Source organism: Protomyctophum parallelum (assembly GCF_964188405.1).
Source record: "Protomyctophum parallelum genome assembly, chromosome: 13".
Taxonomy (NCBI): domain Eukaryota; kingdom Metazoa; phylum Chordata; class Actinopteri; order Myctophiformes; family Myctophidae; genus Protomyctophum; species Protomyctophum parallelum.
The window spans coordinates 2,672,031-2,686,394 of NC_139708.1; the positions used below are offsets into that span (position 1 = coordinate 2,672,031).

The window sequence follows — 14,364 nt, forward strand, 5'->3', positions numbered from 1 at the left end:
GTGGAATAACTGTGTGCCATTAGGTCTGACTGGATCCTTCAGTTATTCCACCTGTTTGGACCAGGGGTCCAAACGGGTGGAATAACTGTGTGCCATTAGGTCTGACTGGATCCTTCAGTTATTCCACCTGTTTGGACCAGGGGTCCAAACGGGTGGAATAACTGTGTGCCATTAGGTCTGACTGGATCCTTCAGTTATTCCACCTGTTTGGACCAGGGGTCCAAACGGGTGGAATAACTGTGTGCCATTAGGTCTGACTGGATCCTTCAGTTATTCCACCTGTTTGGACCAGGGGTCCAAACGGGTGGAATAACTGTGTGCCATTAGGTCTGACTGGATCCTTCAGTTATTCCACCTGTTTGGACCAGGGGTCCAAACGGGTGGAATAACTGTGTGCCATTAGGTCTGACTGGATCCTTCAGTTATTCCACCTGTTTGGACCAGGGGTCCAAACGGGTGGAATAACTGTGTGCCATTAGGTCTGACTGGATCCTTCAGTTATTCCACCTGTTTGGACCAGGGGTCCAAACGGGTGGAATAACTGTGTGCCATTAGGTCTGACTGGATCCTTCAGTTATTCCACCTGTTTGGACCAGGGGTCCAAACGGGTGGAATAACTGTGTGCCATTAGGTCTGACTGGATCCTTCAGTTATTCCACCTGTTTGGACCAGGGGTCCAAACGGGTGGAATAACTGTGAGCCATTAGCTTTGACTGGATCCTTCAGTTATTCCACCCGTTTGGACCAGGGGTCCAAACGGGTGGAATAACTGTGAGCCATTAGCTTTGACTGGATCCTTCAGTTATTCCACCCGTTTGGACCAGGGGTCCAAACGGGTGGAATAACTGTGTGCCATTAGGTCTGACTGGATCCTTCAGTTATTCCACCCGTTTGGACCAGGGGTCCAAACGGGTGGAATAACTGTGTGCCATTAGGTCTGACTGGATCCTTCAGTTATTCCACCTGTTTGGACCAGGGGTCCAAACGGGTGGAATAACTGTGTGCCATTAGGTCTGACTGGATCCTTCAGTTATTCCACCTGTTTGGACCAGGGGTCCAAACAGGTGGAATAACTGTGTGCCATTAGGTCTGACTGGATCCTTCAGTTATTCCACCTGTTTGGACCAGGGGTCCAAACAGGTGGAATAACTGTGTGCCATTAGGTCTGACTGGATCCTTCAGTTATTCCACCTGTTTGGACCAGGGGTCCAAACGGGTGGAATAACTGTGTGCCATTAGGTCTGACTGGATCCTTCAGTTATTCCACCTGTTTGGACCAGGGGTCCAAACGGGTGGAATAACTGTGTGCCATTAGGTCTGACTGGATCCTTCAGTTATTCCACCTGTTTGGACCAGGGGTCCAAACAGGTGGAATAACTGTGTGCCATTAGGTCTGACTGGATCCTTCAGTTATTCCACCTGTTTGGACCAGGGGTCCAAACAGGTGGAATAACTGTGTGCCATTAGGTCTGACTGGATCCTTCAGTTATTCCACCCGTTTGGACCAGGGGTTACACTAACACTGAGGACTTTACAGTGTACTGTAAACACTGGCGTATTCTTCCTGGCTGCCTTAACCCATTCTGACCTGAGATCAGATTCTAAAAATGTCTATTTCATCCTGACAGTTTAATTATTAACCCATTCTGACCTGAGATCAGATTCTAAAAGTGTCTTCCATTTTTCAAAAATAGCAGACCTACAAGCTCGTATCGCGCCACTCGGTGGCGCGATATGAGCTTGTAGATCTGCTATTTTTCAATAGCTAAAGCATGACATGATGCTGACACCAAAATGGGTGCCCGGTCAGAATGCCTTAATGGTTTTGTTGTCATGCTGCTGTTAACTAATAATGCACAATATGTGCACGAAATAGAGTTATTAAAGAGAGAAAGTGAACGGCAGTGTAATAATAAGTATATAAATGTCCCTCAGTGGAAGAAGGTGTGAGGTTCAGAATTAAGGAATTATTTGTGGAAGCTCCAAAATGCGTCGTTTTCAGGCCATGGGGGCTACCGAGAGAGAGAGAGAGAGCAAGGACGGAAAATGACAGGTAAAAAGAAAAACAATCTGAGAAATGTACATTTATACATATACTGTAGCATAGAAAGAAAGTAGCAATACTGTACTTGAGGTACATCACTGGAATGGCATAGACTTATAGTCTTATGTGCTAGTGACATAATGCTAGTGTTGTTTACTTAGAAGGGTGGGGAGCTGTAAGACTTAAACAAGAGACAGAGAGAGACACAGAGAGAGACACAGAGAGAGAGACTCTCACAGACAGACAGACAGACAGACAGAGCCGAGCAGAGAGAAGGGGAGGGTTTGACCTTGGTAAAGGTCAAAGACACCTGCGCACTCTCTCAGATTGTCACCCAAGCAGATGCTGCTCTCACATCCAAGCTGAAGGGCTGCGTGTGAGGAGGCAGTTACCGTGGCAACCGCTCCGGTTGCCATGGAGATTATTATGTGTGAAGGATCAGTCAGTAGGACACAGACTGAGGGCTCTTGTCCGAATCGCACTGCGCCTTCATGTGAACCATTCAACTTGTCTTGGCATGTCATTTTAGGTTGTTATGTTTCTATAGGGTGTAAAAACGTGTATGTCACCAAGAAGGGGGCGGCGTCTGAAAAGCTAGCGGCGCCATTCTTGTGGGCTTTATATTCTAGCCCACATCACTCAGAATAGAGTGGCGGTGGTGTGTTTTTGTAAATATTGTGCTCGTTCTTGGCGACAACATAGTGAACCAACACCAGGATAGAAAGAACATCGGGCCCAAATACCTTACAAGGGCAAGGAAAATGTCGTGAACAAACACGGCTTTTTCAACGTTATGTCTCCCGCCCGTGCGCCGTACAGCCGAGATCCAGCCGAGATCCAAACCATTCTACGTCTTTTTGTAAACTCGTCAATCTGGGTTCCTTGATGCTGTCTCCATGCTGGAAAGCTGAAAATCTAATTCCGTTTTCTGGCTCATTCCCTCGACGTGACCTGCTGTGGTACTTATTTACTGAGCAAGTCTGCACCATTGTGAGGTCAGTTTAAAAAAAGAATGTATAGAAGCACACCGGATAGTCGCTCAATGTAAACAAACCAGACAAGCCAACAAGTATGGCGGCCGCTACCACGTGACACACATGTTGACGCCCCCTCAAGGAGATTTTGGTACGCTCTATAGGTACATCTGCCTTTTTTCATTTTCATTCCTGGAACCTGCATATACTGTAAACAGTTTGAAATATAAATGCACCACGTCTCGTGTGTCTATGTACGTGTGTACGTAGTCTGTAATCCTGTAGTCTATGTACGTGTGTACGTAGTCTGTAATCCTGTAGTCTATGTACGTGTGTACGTAGTCTGTAATCCTGTAGTCTATGTACGTGTGTACGTAGTCTGTAATCCTGTAGTCTGTGTACGTGTGTACGTAGTCTGTAATCCTGTAGTCTGTGTACGTGTGTACGTAGTCTGTAATCCTGTAGTCTATGTACGTGTGTACGTAGTCTGTAATCCTGTAGTCTGTGTACGTGTGTACGTAGTCTGTAATCCTGTAGTCTGTGTACGTGTGTACGTAGTCTGTAATCCTGTAGTCTGTGTACGTGTGTACGTAGTCTGTAATCCTGTAGTCTATGTACGTGTGTACGTAGTCTGTAATCCTGTAGTCTATGTACGTGTGTACGTAGTCTGTAATCCTGTAGTCTATGTACGTGTGTACGTAGTCTGTAATCCTGTAGTCTATGTACGTGTGTACGTAGTCTGTAATCCTGTAGTCTATGTACGTGTGTACGTAGTCTGTAATCCTGTAGTCTATGTACGTGTGTACGTAGTCTGTAATCCTGTAGTCTATGTACGTGTGTACGTAGTCTGTAATCCTGTAGTCTATGTACGTGTGTACGTAGTCTGTAATCCTGTAGTCTATGTACGTGTGTACGTAGTCTGTAATCCTGTAGTCTATGTACGTGTGTACGTAGTCTGTAATCCTGTAGTCTGTGTACGTGTGTACGTAGTCTGTAATCCTGTAGTCTGTGTACGTGTGTACGTAGTCTGTAATCCTGTAGTCTGTGTACGTGTGTACGTAGTCTGTAATCCTGTAGTCTATGTACGTGTGTACGTAGTCTGTAATCCTGTAGTCTGTGTACGTGTGTACGTAGTCTGTAATCCTGTAGTCTATGTACGTGTGTACGTAGTCTGTAATCCTGTAGTCTATGTACGTGTGTACGTAGTCTGTAATCCACATAACTCGATAACCGTTTTCCCCGCCGACTTGTTGACACACACGTTCCACACCCCCACAGGGAGTTCAGTGCCCGGTGTCAAGTCCGTCAGATAGCCGGTTGTCCAGAACCAGCACAAAAGCCTCTGCCCGCTCTGGACCTGATCGCCCTTATATCTCCATATATGGAGCTGGCCTAGCCTGAGCTAACGTGTTAGGTTTCTGGTCTAGAGGGGCGGGTCGCGGCTGAGATTTGCGCACGCCCTGATTGGATCTCATCGATCTGTCCGTCACCCCCTGCCCCTCCTCTCCCCCCTAGTGCAGCGCTACGTCACATCATTTGGAGCGACGCCCACCCGGAAGGGTTGACTCCCACTTTTAGACCAGAGCGGCCAATGCGTTCCTCCAGGCTTTACATTTAGACCAGAGCGGCCAATGCGTTCCTCCAGGCTTTACATTTAGACCAGAGCGTTCCAATGCGTTCCTCCAGGCTTTACATTTTTGCACCAACAAAAATGAAAGCCTGGTACCGAGGCTAGAGCTGGCCTGACAATGATTGATCTGACATCTCAATGATGTTCAGAATCTGCATTTAGTGCATTCTGCATAGACTCCATATTTGGGCATGCCTGACAAAGAACTCCATATATGGGCATAAAAGGGACACAGACATAATTACTGGGTGGGGCATTCATTTCCAACTTGCATCGTTCCAAGTAGGCCAGAGCCCAACAGGCACCGCTCCAGTTATATTTAATAGTATTACAGTTTAATCTGAAAGAAAGCATAGACAGGACATTAAATCTTATTATCATCATACATCAGCCAATCAAATCATCACATTCCGTGCTACAAACACACCTACACACAAAGCTGTGCATAGGAGGGGCTAGCGCCCCTAAAAAAATAACAACAATGGAAACATGGGTTCCTGAGGAGTAGTTTAATTTGACTATGTTTTCCAATGGGTATGGGTAAATATTCTAACAATAATTTCAATATCACCACTATGAATCTGCATATCCCTCATGTACAATTATGACATTTAGGTTTAAATTGCATTTATTCCAAAATCATGTGAGGATCCACAGGACAGAATACAGACAGAAAGAATGTATTTGAAAGACTTGAAAGAATTGGCTTGGTTGTTGATTGAAGGTCAGACAACAGATAATCCTTTTTAAACTGCATTTTCTGTACGTATTTGGGGGCTGTAAATTTACATTGGTAGTAAATAACATTCCCCATCTACACATCTTATGAATGTAAGGGAATATAACCGTGATTCATTTGTTTGTTAAATTAACTGTACTAGTCCTTACCCGTTCTGAATATATGAACAGCAAATCATGTTCAGTGTGCGATGTAATAGATCACATTACTGATAGGGGGGGAATTGTTTACAGATGGTCTTGGGAAGTTGGGTTGGGCACAAAAGTATAGGCTAATTAAATGCTGTAGTACAATCATAAGTACACCATTGATGTGTGATGTAAATATGGTGTTGATATTCTGCCTATAAATGGAAGTTATTGAATATTTTCAAGTTCGGTGTTGCACTTTGTAGACGGTCCCTAACCGCTCACCGTCTCCCGGCCGCGATGCTTCCCCAAAGAAGAAGTTATGTCGACTGACGCAAGAGTAGCTGTACTATGGGTCCGAGTTGTTTTCCTCGTGTGGGTCTGATGCATAGGTCTGATGCCTGCCTGGGGGCGGTGTGAAAAAGGGGAATGTTGCGCCGTAAACTGTGTCCCAGTAGTAATCTGCGTCCGTCCCAACATGCATTTCACTGGTGACACTGGTGACACGTGATTTGCGGGGAGATGAGTTGTTCAGTACCCCCTTGTGGCCGCGGGGGGTACTGCGCCCTGGGTGCGGTTGGATTATTATTGTTGTGCATGGTGAGATGTGTGCAAACGGTGTGGTTTAGTAGGAGAAGACGGCCAAAGGATGCAACACACACACACACACACACACATTAACACAGGTTAATTCACTAATACATTCATTATTAATCATTAATGTGTCAAATCGAAAAAAGGGCTCTGTTAAGACCTCCATATTATTATGGTCAATGCCTGTGTGAAAAGTGGGAGCGATTGGTGCAGGCAGTGAGGAGATACGCCGGTGTTTCTGACATTCATTCATTCATTCATTCATTGTTAGAATTATAGTATGATGATGATCATAGTATGATGTGAAGGCTTGCCGAGTGATCCTTCTGTTTGATTGATCTGTTATGTGACACCTAACTCACATTAGTACTTTGTTAGAACAAACAATCAGTGATCTTTCAGGACTTTCTGTATAGACGAATCCACAGAGGGGTGCCCTGGGCACAGCCATAGCTGAGGTGTCATATTTAGCGCAACTTGACACCTCAGTATTGATTACCTACACCTGGCCTACAGGGCACCAAGGTTTCGTCTATATTGTTGATGTAGACTGGAGCAACTATTTTTTTGGTTATCAATTGTTTTTTATTCATAACAAAAACAGTATCCAGTCTGGCATTATGAATGAATAAAAACAAAAACTGGATACGTGTATACATTACACATAGTGTAACAGAAATAAGAAAAATAGAAACAAACAAACCCACCCACCCCTCCCAGGACCAACGATGTCATGAAAAGCATACCTGTGAAAAGTTCTTACCACTGTGTAAAGACAACCTAAATCGTATATATATACCTTTAATTTTATCTGCAATAAATAACCAGTATAAATAATGCTACAGTATACTACTTTTGAAACATATTCTGTCTGTGTGTTTTTTCACCAAGTGACTAAATGAAGACTACATTTTCCATTTACTGATAAGTAACAGTCTCAGAAGGTTCCTGGCCGTCCATGATGATATTAAAGTCTCTCTCTCTCTCTCTCTCTCTCTCTCTCTCTCTCTCTCTCTCTCTCTCTCTCTCCCCCTCAGTTCAAGAGGATGCTGAACAGGGAGCTCTCCCATTTGTCTGAGATGAGCCGCTCAGGGAACCAGGTTTCAGAATACATCTCCACTACCTTTCTGGGTAAAGCAAACTGACACCTTCACAACCCCATGCTGCATTCACACTGTCAAATACAAAGCTACATTTTACCATTCATTTTCAATGGAAGCCAGCGATGTGATACAAAGCATGACACCCGACGTTAGAAAGCTGCAACAAAATCTACAAAGCTGCAATCCAAGTTGAGCAGGCTTCAACTGCAGCTACAGAGTACAAATGGGTTCACTCATAGTGAACTCAACACTCACAGACTCAGAGTTAATGAACTCTGGGGATTTACAGTTTATATTGGGGTCCCAGAGATAGAGAATTGTTACATGGCCTTCAAATCTAGATTTGAAAGAAGATAAAAGTGCTCTCCATATATGGACATGTTTGTGATGAGACGCATACTGTTGGGCGAGCGCTGACGCTTTGCGGCTTTGGCATGCGGGGTCAGATCAACATATAGAATGAATTATGTACTGGAGCATGTCTTGAGTTTACAGGATTTGATGAGGTCAGATCAACATATGCAATGTTAGAACAGGTCAGCTCCATATATGGATGGCAGCGGGGGCAGTCTTGGGTGTACAGGGTTTGATGAGGGCCCAGATAGAGGCCCTTAATTTTCGGGCCATATCTAAATCTAGAGTTTGAATTGACAGGTATCAGTCAAAAGGGAGATATCGAAGAGGAAGGACAGGTGAGGTGGGATCAACATAATGGAATGTCAGAACGGGTCAACTCCATATATGGAGATCTAAGGGTTTGAGGTCAGATCTAGAGTTGCTAGCTCCACATATGCAGATCTACGTGATGATCCTCCTCTCCTCCATGCTATCCAGGGTTTGATGAGGTCAGTGTTGTGACTTGTGATCTTCATATATGGAGACGGCCATATATGGTGCTGTGACGTGTCACGAGGCGTGATGTCACGGGGTGTGACCACATATGGAGGCGTGACACGAGGCATGACACAGGTGTATAGGGTATATGTTCCATAGTGTATAGGGCTGCGACAGCAAAGGCGCGGTCGCCGGTCGCCCCTGAGCCTCTTTTTTGTTGGTGGGACGGCTAATGATCCCTCCTAATGGTGGAGGGATAGGATGTAATGATGATGTAAGTAACATGACACCTCCATTACTGACCCCATGCAGATAAACAGAACGATGTGGAGATTCCATCGCCCACCCTGAGGGAGAGAGAGAAGCCCATGTGTCACATCAGCGGAGTGAAGAAGCTCACTCACAGCACTAGCCTGCCCAACTCCACCGTGCCGCGCTTTGGCGTCAAGACCGAACAGGAGGACGCATTAGCCAGGGTACGTGACTGCATCATCATCCTTAACGTGAAGAAGTTTGAGAACCACTGGTCTAGGGGTTAGAATCCACTGTGGCGCATCTGTCTTCGTTGAGTGTCTACAGACACAAGCCGGAGGAAAGCCGGACAGAGAGGTTGATATTTGTCAGGCTGGGGGCGACACCTGTGAGTGGGGAGTGTTGGGTAGGACGTCCTCCTGGTGGGGGCTCCTCACTGGCAGGTGAGCCAGTAGGATACAACAGCAGTGACAACAACATACAGAAATGTGTGTGGGTAGGAATGAATTGGCATAAACGACTAAATTGGCGAGAAAGGGGATTTAAAAATGAATGAAAAGGGGCTAAAACAAATAGAACAAGACCAATGCCATTTTTAGTTGAGGACCGCTGCTTTGATGTATATATATTTCGTAATAATAATCAAAATATACAAAGTGACTATAGTAACTAAAGTCTTTACATAATTGGACTAAAAGCACAATACTTTCCTCTGAGATGTAATGGAGTAGAAGCAAAAGTATTGGAATTTGGAAATACTCGAGTAAAGTACAAATACCTAAAAATTGTACTTAATGAGTGTTTTGTGTGGTGCTGGCAGGAGCTGGATGACCTGAATAAGTGGGGCCTTAATATCTTTCACGTGGCGGAGTACTCTAATAACAGACCTCTCAGCTGCATCATGTACGCCATCTTTCAGGTGAGTTATAGACTGTGTTAATAAAAATAAAATAACGTTTTGATGTGATTATTACTGCTTGACTAATTCAAGTTTAGTGTGAACGTTTCAAGCTTTCCTTTATGTTACATCTTGTATGCATTGATTGATTGATTGATTGATTGATTGATTGGCACGAGGTATAGTCAGAAATGTTAGTGTGGTGTACTTCCATAGGATTTCTGTGCTAAAATAGTTTTTTTGCAGTTTGGGCTTTTATAGGGACACCCAAAATGATGGGTGTCACATTTTCCCGACCCCCACTCCTTTTCTGGGGGGTCATGTATTTGGGACCTCCCGTAATAGTACGCCAGACAATTAATGTCCTATTTTCATAATATTACGGTTGTTTTGTGGTTTTTAAAACATGCTGAGTTGATTTCTTACACTTTTAAAGATGGAGTGCCGATAATCTCCATTATCTTAAAAAGTGTAAGAAATAAACTCAGAATATTTGAAAACCTAAAAAACAACCCTATTATTATGAAAATCAGACATTATTGTCTGGCCTACTATTATGGGAGGTCCCAAAATAGATGACCGCCAGAGAAGTGGTGGGGTTTGGGAAGGTTTCACAGAGGCTCTGGGCACACTGTCAGGCGTGGAGGCGGCAGTTGGGCGTCGCGTCAGGTCTCACTTTAATGCCTTCCGGGGCTTTGGGCGGTCCCTAGAGCAGACGCACACGGAAGCCTATTTAAAGGCCTGTAGTCCTCTATTTATTGGTTGGCGAAGTGGGCGTGAGAGTGACAAGTGAGTGACAAGATGTTGACACACAGGGAAAGGCGCATTCTATTGTAGGCTATACGGTGCTGCGTTGCTACTTAGCTATCGAGTCATGACTCATTAGTCGACTGGTTAACGTACGTGCCTTTGGAATGGGGAACCCGGGTTCGCCTCCCGGTCGAGGCCACACTAGTGTTGGTGGCGGTGAGAAGGAGAAGGGATTGATTGATTGAAATATTTATTAACAGTTTGCAGAATAAAGGGTAGTCCATACTCTTAAGACTGTACTGCCCTTAACAGTACATTTCTCTCAAGTCAGTACATTTCAAGCACAAACTCAATACAAAGACTTAACTGTGAGTGGACGAACCAATTAAGCATTACACTTGTTTACAACAGGGTCCACATTGTTCAATTCATCAAAACATTTAGAGACGTACAAATAGACACTTCTATATAGTTAAAGAACAGAACAGGAATTCATCATAAAACAGTGTTCCCTGACCGGGAATCGAACCCCGGGCCGCGGCGGTAAGAGCGCCGAATCCTAACCACTAGACCACCACGGAGAAGTATGACAATTATGAGGAGGGCAGCAGAGGGTGAAGAGAACGGGCTATTTTATAAAGTTATTTTCAATGTCATCATGGATCAGGGTTACAGTAAATGTAATTCAGCCAGGGGTGCCATGGATGAAAAGATTACAGGGGTGATCTGAAGCAAACATGAGAACCACTGCTTTACATTTCTTCAGACCATTTTTCAATGTTTTGTTAACAATTTGGACAGAATGTTACTTCGAGGTGCCCACTGCCCAGATGTCTCCCTGTATCCCTCGACATGCGGCTTCACAATTCCCTCCCAGGGGAGCGTTTTACTCCGTGAAAGAAGACAACTACAAGTGAAACCCCTCCCAGTGGATGGGCTGCAGGCTGCATCTGTTCCATTGGCTAGTGCCTATCACTGCCGGGTGACGCGCTTCATTTTCACGCTTGTGCGCGGCTTCCATTTGAGTCTGGGACAAGTTGTTCCGGGAAGCTGTCCGTCACGTCCGTCGGGCGCGGAGGTGGAGCTTCTTTTCCATCCACCAGATGTCTAAAAACCCCACGAAGAAGAAAACTTCAGCTTCATCTGACGCTCCTGACGCGTCAAGTGTGCCAAGAGCCTCAGAGAAGACTTCCAGGTTCTTATCCTGGGATTGGTTTAGGTTGCTGTGTTCCTTCCCACCCCAGGTGTTATGCATGAGCATTAATCAATGATTTTTGTATATATTTGTTTTGTTTTCTGTCATTATAATATTTGCCTGATGAAGACCTAGAGGGTCGAAACGTTGCATTTTTGTCTTAATAAAGTACGTTTCTTGCGGAGCTCTAGAAACTACTTTGATGTTTGTGAACATTTGACACCGATCATTTTCTGACAGTTTGGTCCCTATAAAAGCCAAAAACAGTCAATTTCAGCACAAACATCCTACGGGAGCTGTTTTTTCATTTGACGCCTTGTACCACACTATTTGAGCAAATGTCCTGGGGACTTCATTTCCATTGTGGTCATATGTATTCAATTAATCAACATAGCATATAGAAATAACACCAAAATATAATATCATCACCAAAATGTAATATAAATCATGTATGTAAAAAGACACAAGATACATAAAAGAACAATTATTTTGTTCTGGTTCTACACTAACAGCAGCAATAATAATCAAGGAAATAAAGAAAGGGATAATCAAAGAATAGCAGCAGTATTATAAAACTTTGAAACTCATACTGCTAAGTTATACATCTCTCTGTGCCAGTCCTTATACATCTCTCTGTGCCAGTCCTTGGCATTATTTAAGTGACCATATTGTTGACCCTGTGGTTTGTGACTGTGTCATTAGGAGCGGGATCTGTTCAATACATTTGGGATCCCTGTGGACACGTTTGTCACCTACGTGATGACTCTGGAGGACCACTACCATGCCAACGTGGCCTACCACAATAGTCTCCACGCAGCTGATGTCACACAGTCTACGCACGTACTCCTCTCCACGCCGGCTCTGGATGTAAGACAATAAATTACATTTACTGTGTGGTAGAATGTCATACTAACTGTGAACATAACCCTTCGGCTTTGAGCAGAAGGGTTTATGACAGAATGACTGACACAAGTGTTGTTGTTTGGTCTCTGTCACTGATAGGCTGTGTTTACTGATCTGGAGATACTAGCTGCATTGTTTGCTGCTGCCATCCATGATGTGGACCATCCAGGGGTGTCCAACCAGTTCCTTATTAACACCAGTGAGTTGACATTATTTTTGCCAGGTGCCTGGACTACATTTGCACGCACCACTACTGACGACCGCAAAGACGCCCGTAGTGAACACTTTTTCATGATTCGCTGCCTAAGCCAATGGGAGACTTACCCATAAAACCCATAGTCTGAACGTCATAAAACCCCATACTCTGAACGCCGCAACGTGGAGCGAGTGCCCACAGAAGCTAATGTTATGAGCCAACTGGAGCTAGAGGAAAGCCATGACAAAACACAGTGAGTGAACCAACAAAAGAACGTTGGAAGCGAACAAAAACGGGCGCTACAAGAACTTGTTGCACCTGCCAGTTATGACTGAGTCATTCTTGTTTTTCTTTTGTTTTTCTTTATTTATTTACTCTGACCGGTTTCACTTGTACTGTTGTTGCTGCTGTGACACCTGAGTTGTGCTGGTCAACTATCCCAGGCTTTTGAATGACCACCCAGACCGTGCCATCCTTGGGGATGCACGATTAAAATGGATAAATCTGATCAATAGTCATTCATTATTATTGATAGTAAGTGTGGATTTGGTGGATTATTTTCTCTATCACTTTCAACTTGGTGTACGTAAAAAAAAAAACAAAGACAGTGAAGAAAGTAAACTATTTTCACCATTCCTTGTATGATTTGAGCTGCCAAATAAGATGTTTTGTATTGTTCCTTTTTTAAATATTTTGTTGTTTTGTCCATGATATCGGCTAGCAAGCCCCCATGGGCATACAATGTCAAATTCTGGATGAACTGCAAAGGCACATTAGCCTGGCTCCAGCCCCTACATTACTATTTGCTAGTAGGCCATTACAAATATGTTCTGGAGTGTCAGGCTAACAGCACATGCCAGGAGCCTAAATAACAAAACCACTGCACCGTGGGCTTCAATGTATTCACGTTTGTTTTGAAATTATTATCAAGTCCCGCTTTGTCTTTGATATTATTGAGCATGTTTGTAATTAATATTTATGGCACAGCACGACCGTAAACCGTATGATCATGCTCGGATCCTGCTGTGTTTTGAGGCATTTGTTGTAATGTGTGTTGCTCCCCTCACTCAGACTCAGAGTTAGCCCTCATGTACAACGATGAGTCAGTGCTGGAGAACCACCACCTGGCTGTGGGCTTCAAGCTGCTCCACGAGGACAACTGTGACATCTTCCAGAACCTCAGCAAGAGGCAGAGACAGAGTCTAAGGAAGCTTGTCATTGACATGGTGAGTTTGTCTCTGCAGCTTTACCGCATCATGACACAAATATATATATATAATGCATTTCCTTCCTTCCTTCCTTCCTTCCTTCCTTCCTTCCTTCCTTCCTTCCTTCCTTCCTTCCTTCCTTCCTCACTTGCTCCCTCGCTTCCTTCCCTCCTTCATGTATTTCTCCCATCCTGATTTTTGGTCTGCATTGTAACAATGAGACCATATTTCCTCACAGGTTTTGGCAACAGACATGTCTAAACACATGAGTTTGCTGGCTGATCTTAAGACAATGGTTGAGACCAAAAAGGTGACAAGTTCAGGGGTGCTCCTGCTTGACCACTATACTGACCGCATACAGGTGAGGTGTGACCTTCCAAGGAAAATCCTTTCCATTGTTCAGCTGGATATACATAGTAAAATTGTCAGTGTTCTTGTCAATTTGTAACTCTGAGAGTGTCCAAATGACATCAAATGGACCCGTAAACACTGAGGATTTGACTGCATATGCCACCCTGTGCAGCAGTCAGGTTCCAACAGTACAGTGGCTGTATGTTACCTGTGCAAGTGTTGAACAGCTGTGCAGGTGTAGAACAGCTGTATGTTAGCCATGGTGCAGGTGTAGAACAGCTGTATGTTAGCCATGGTGCAGGTGTAGAACAGCTGTATGTTAGCCATGGTGCAGGTGTAGAACAGCTGTATGTTAGCCATGGTGCAGGTGTAGAACAGCTGTATGTTAGCCATGGTGCAGGTGTAGAACAGCTGTATTAGATTAGATGTCTTTATTATCCACAAGGAAAATTTGTTTTGCTCAGGTCAATGCATACATTCAGGACAATACATACAGGACAATACATAATTATACAAATACAATGAAACACCCAGCAAAGTACCATGAAACACTCATTGTGTGTGT

General features: G+C 44.2%; 1 protein-coding gene across 2 annotated transcripts in view; it reads left to right on the top strand.

Annotated features, from left to right (window-relative positions):
* pde4a (phosphodiesterase 4A, cAMP-specific) overlaps positions 1-14,364 on the top strand; it is a 38,900-nt gene that overhangs the window by 21,158 nt on the left and 3,378 nt on the right. For both annotated transcript variants that reach the window (XM_083779477.1, XM_083779478.1), the window contains 7 exons: positions 7,147-7,240; positions 8,359-8,522; positions 9,119-9,217; positions 11,844-12,008; positions 12,144-12,243; positions 13,312-13,466; positions 13,687-13,809. In XM_083779477.1, coding sequence (XP_083635603.1) covers positions 7,147-7,240; positions 8,359-8,522; positions 9,119-9,217; positions 11,844-12,008; positions 12,144-12,243; positions 13,312-13,466; positions 13,687-13,809 — 900 coding nt within the window. The remainder of the gene's footprint in view (positions 1-7,146; positions 7,241-8,358; positions 8,523-9,118; positions 9,218-11,843; positions 12,009-12,143; positions 12,244-13,311; positions 13,467-13,686; positions 13,810-14,364) is intronic.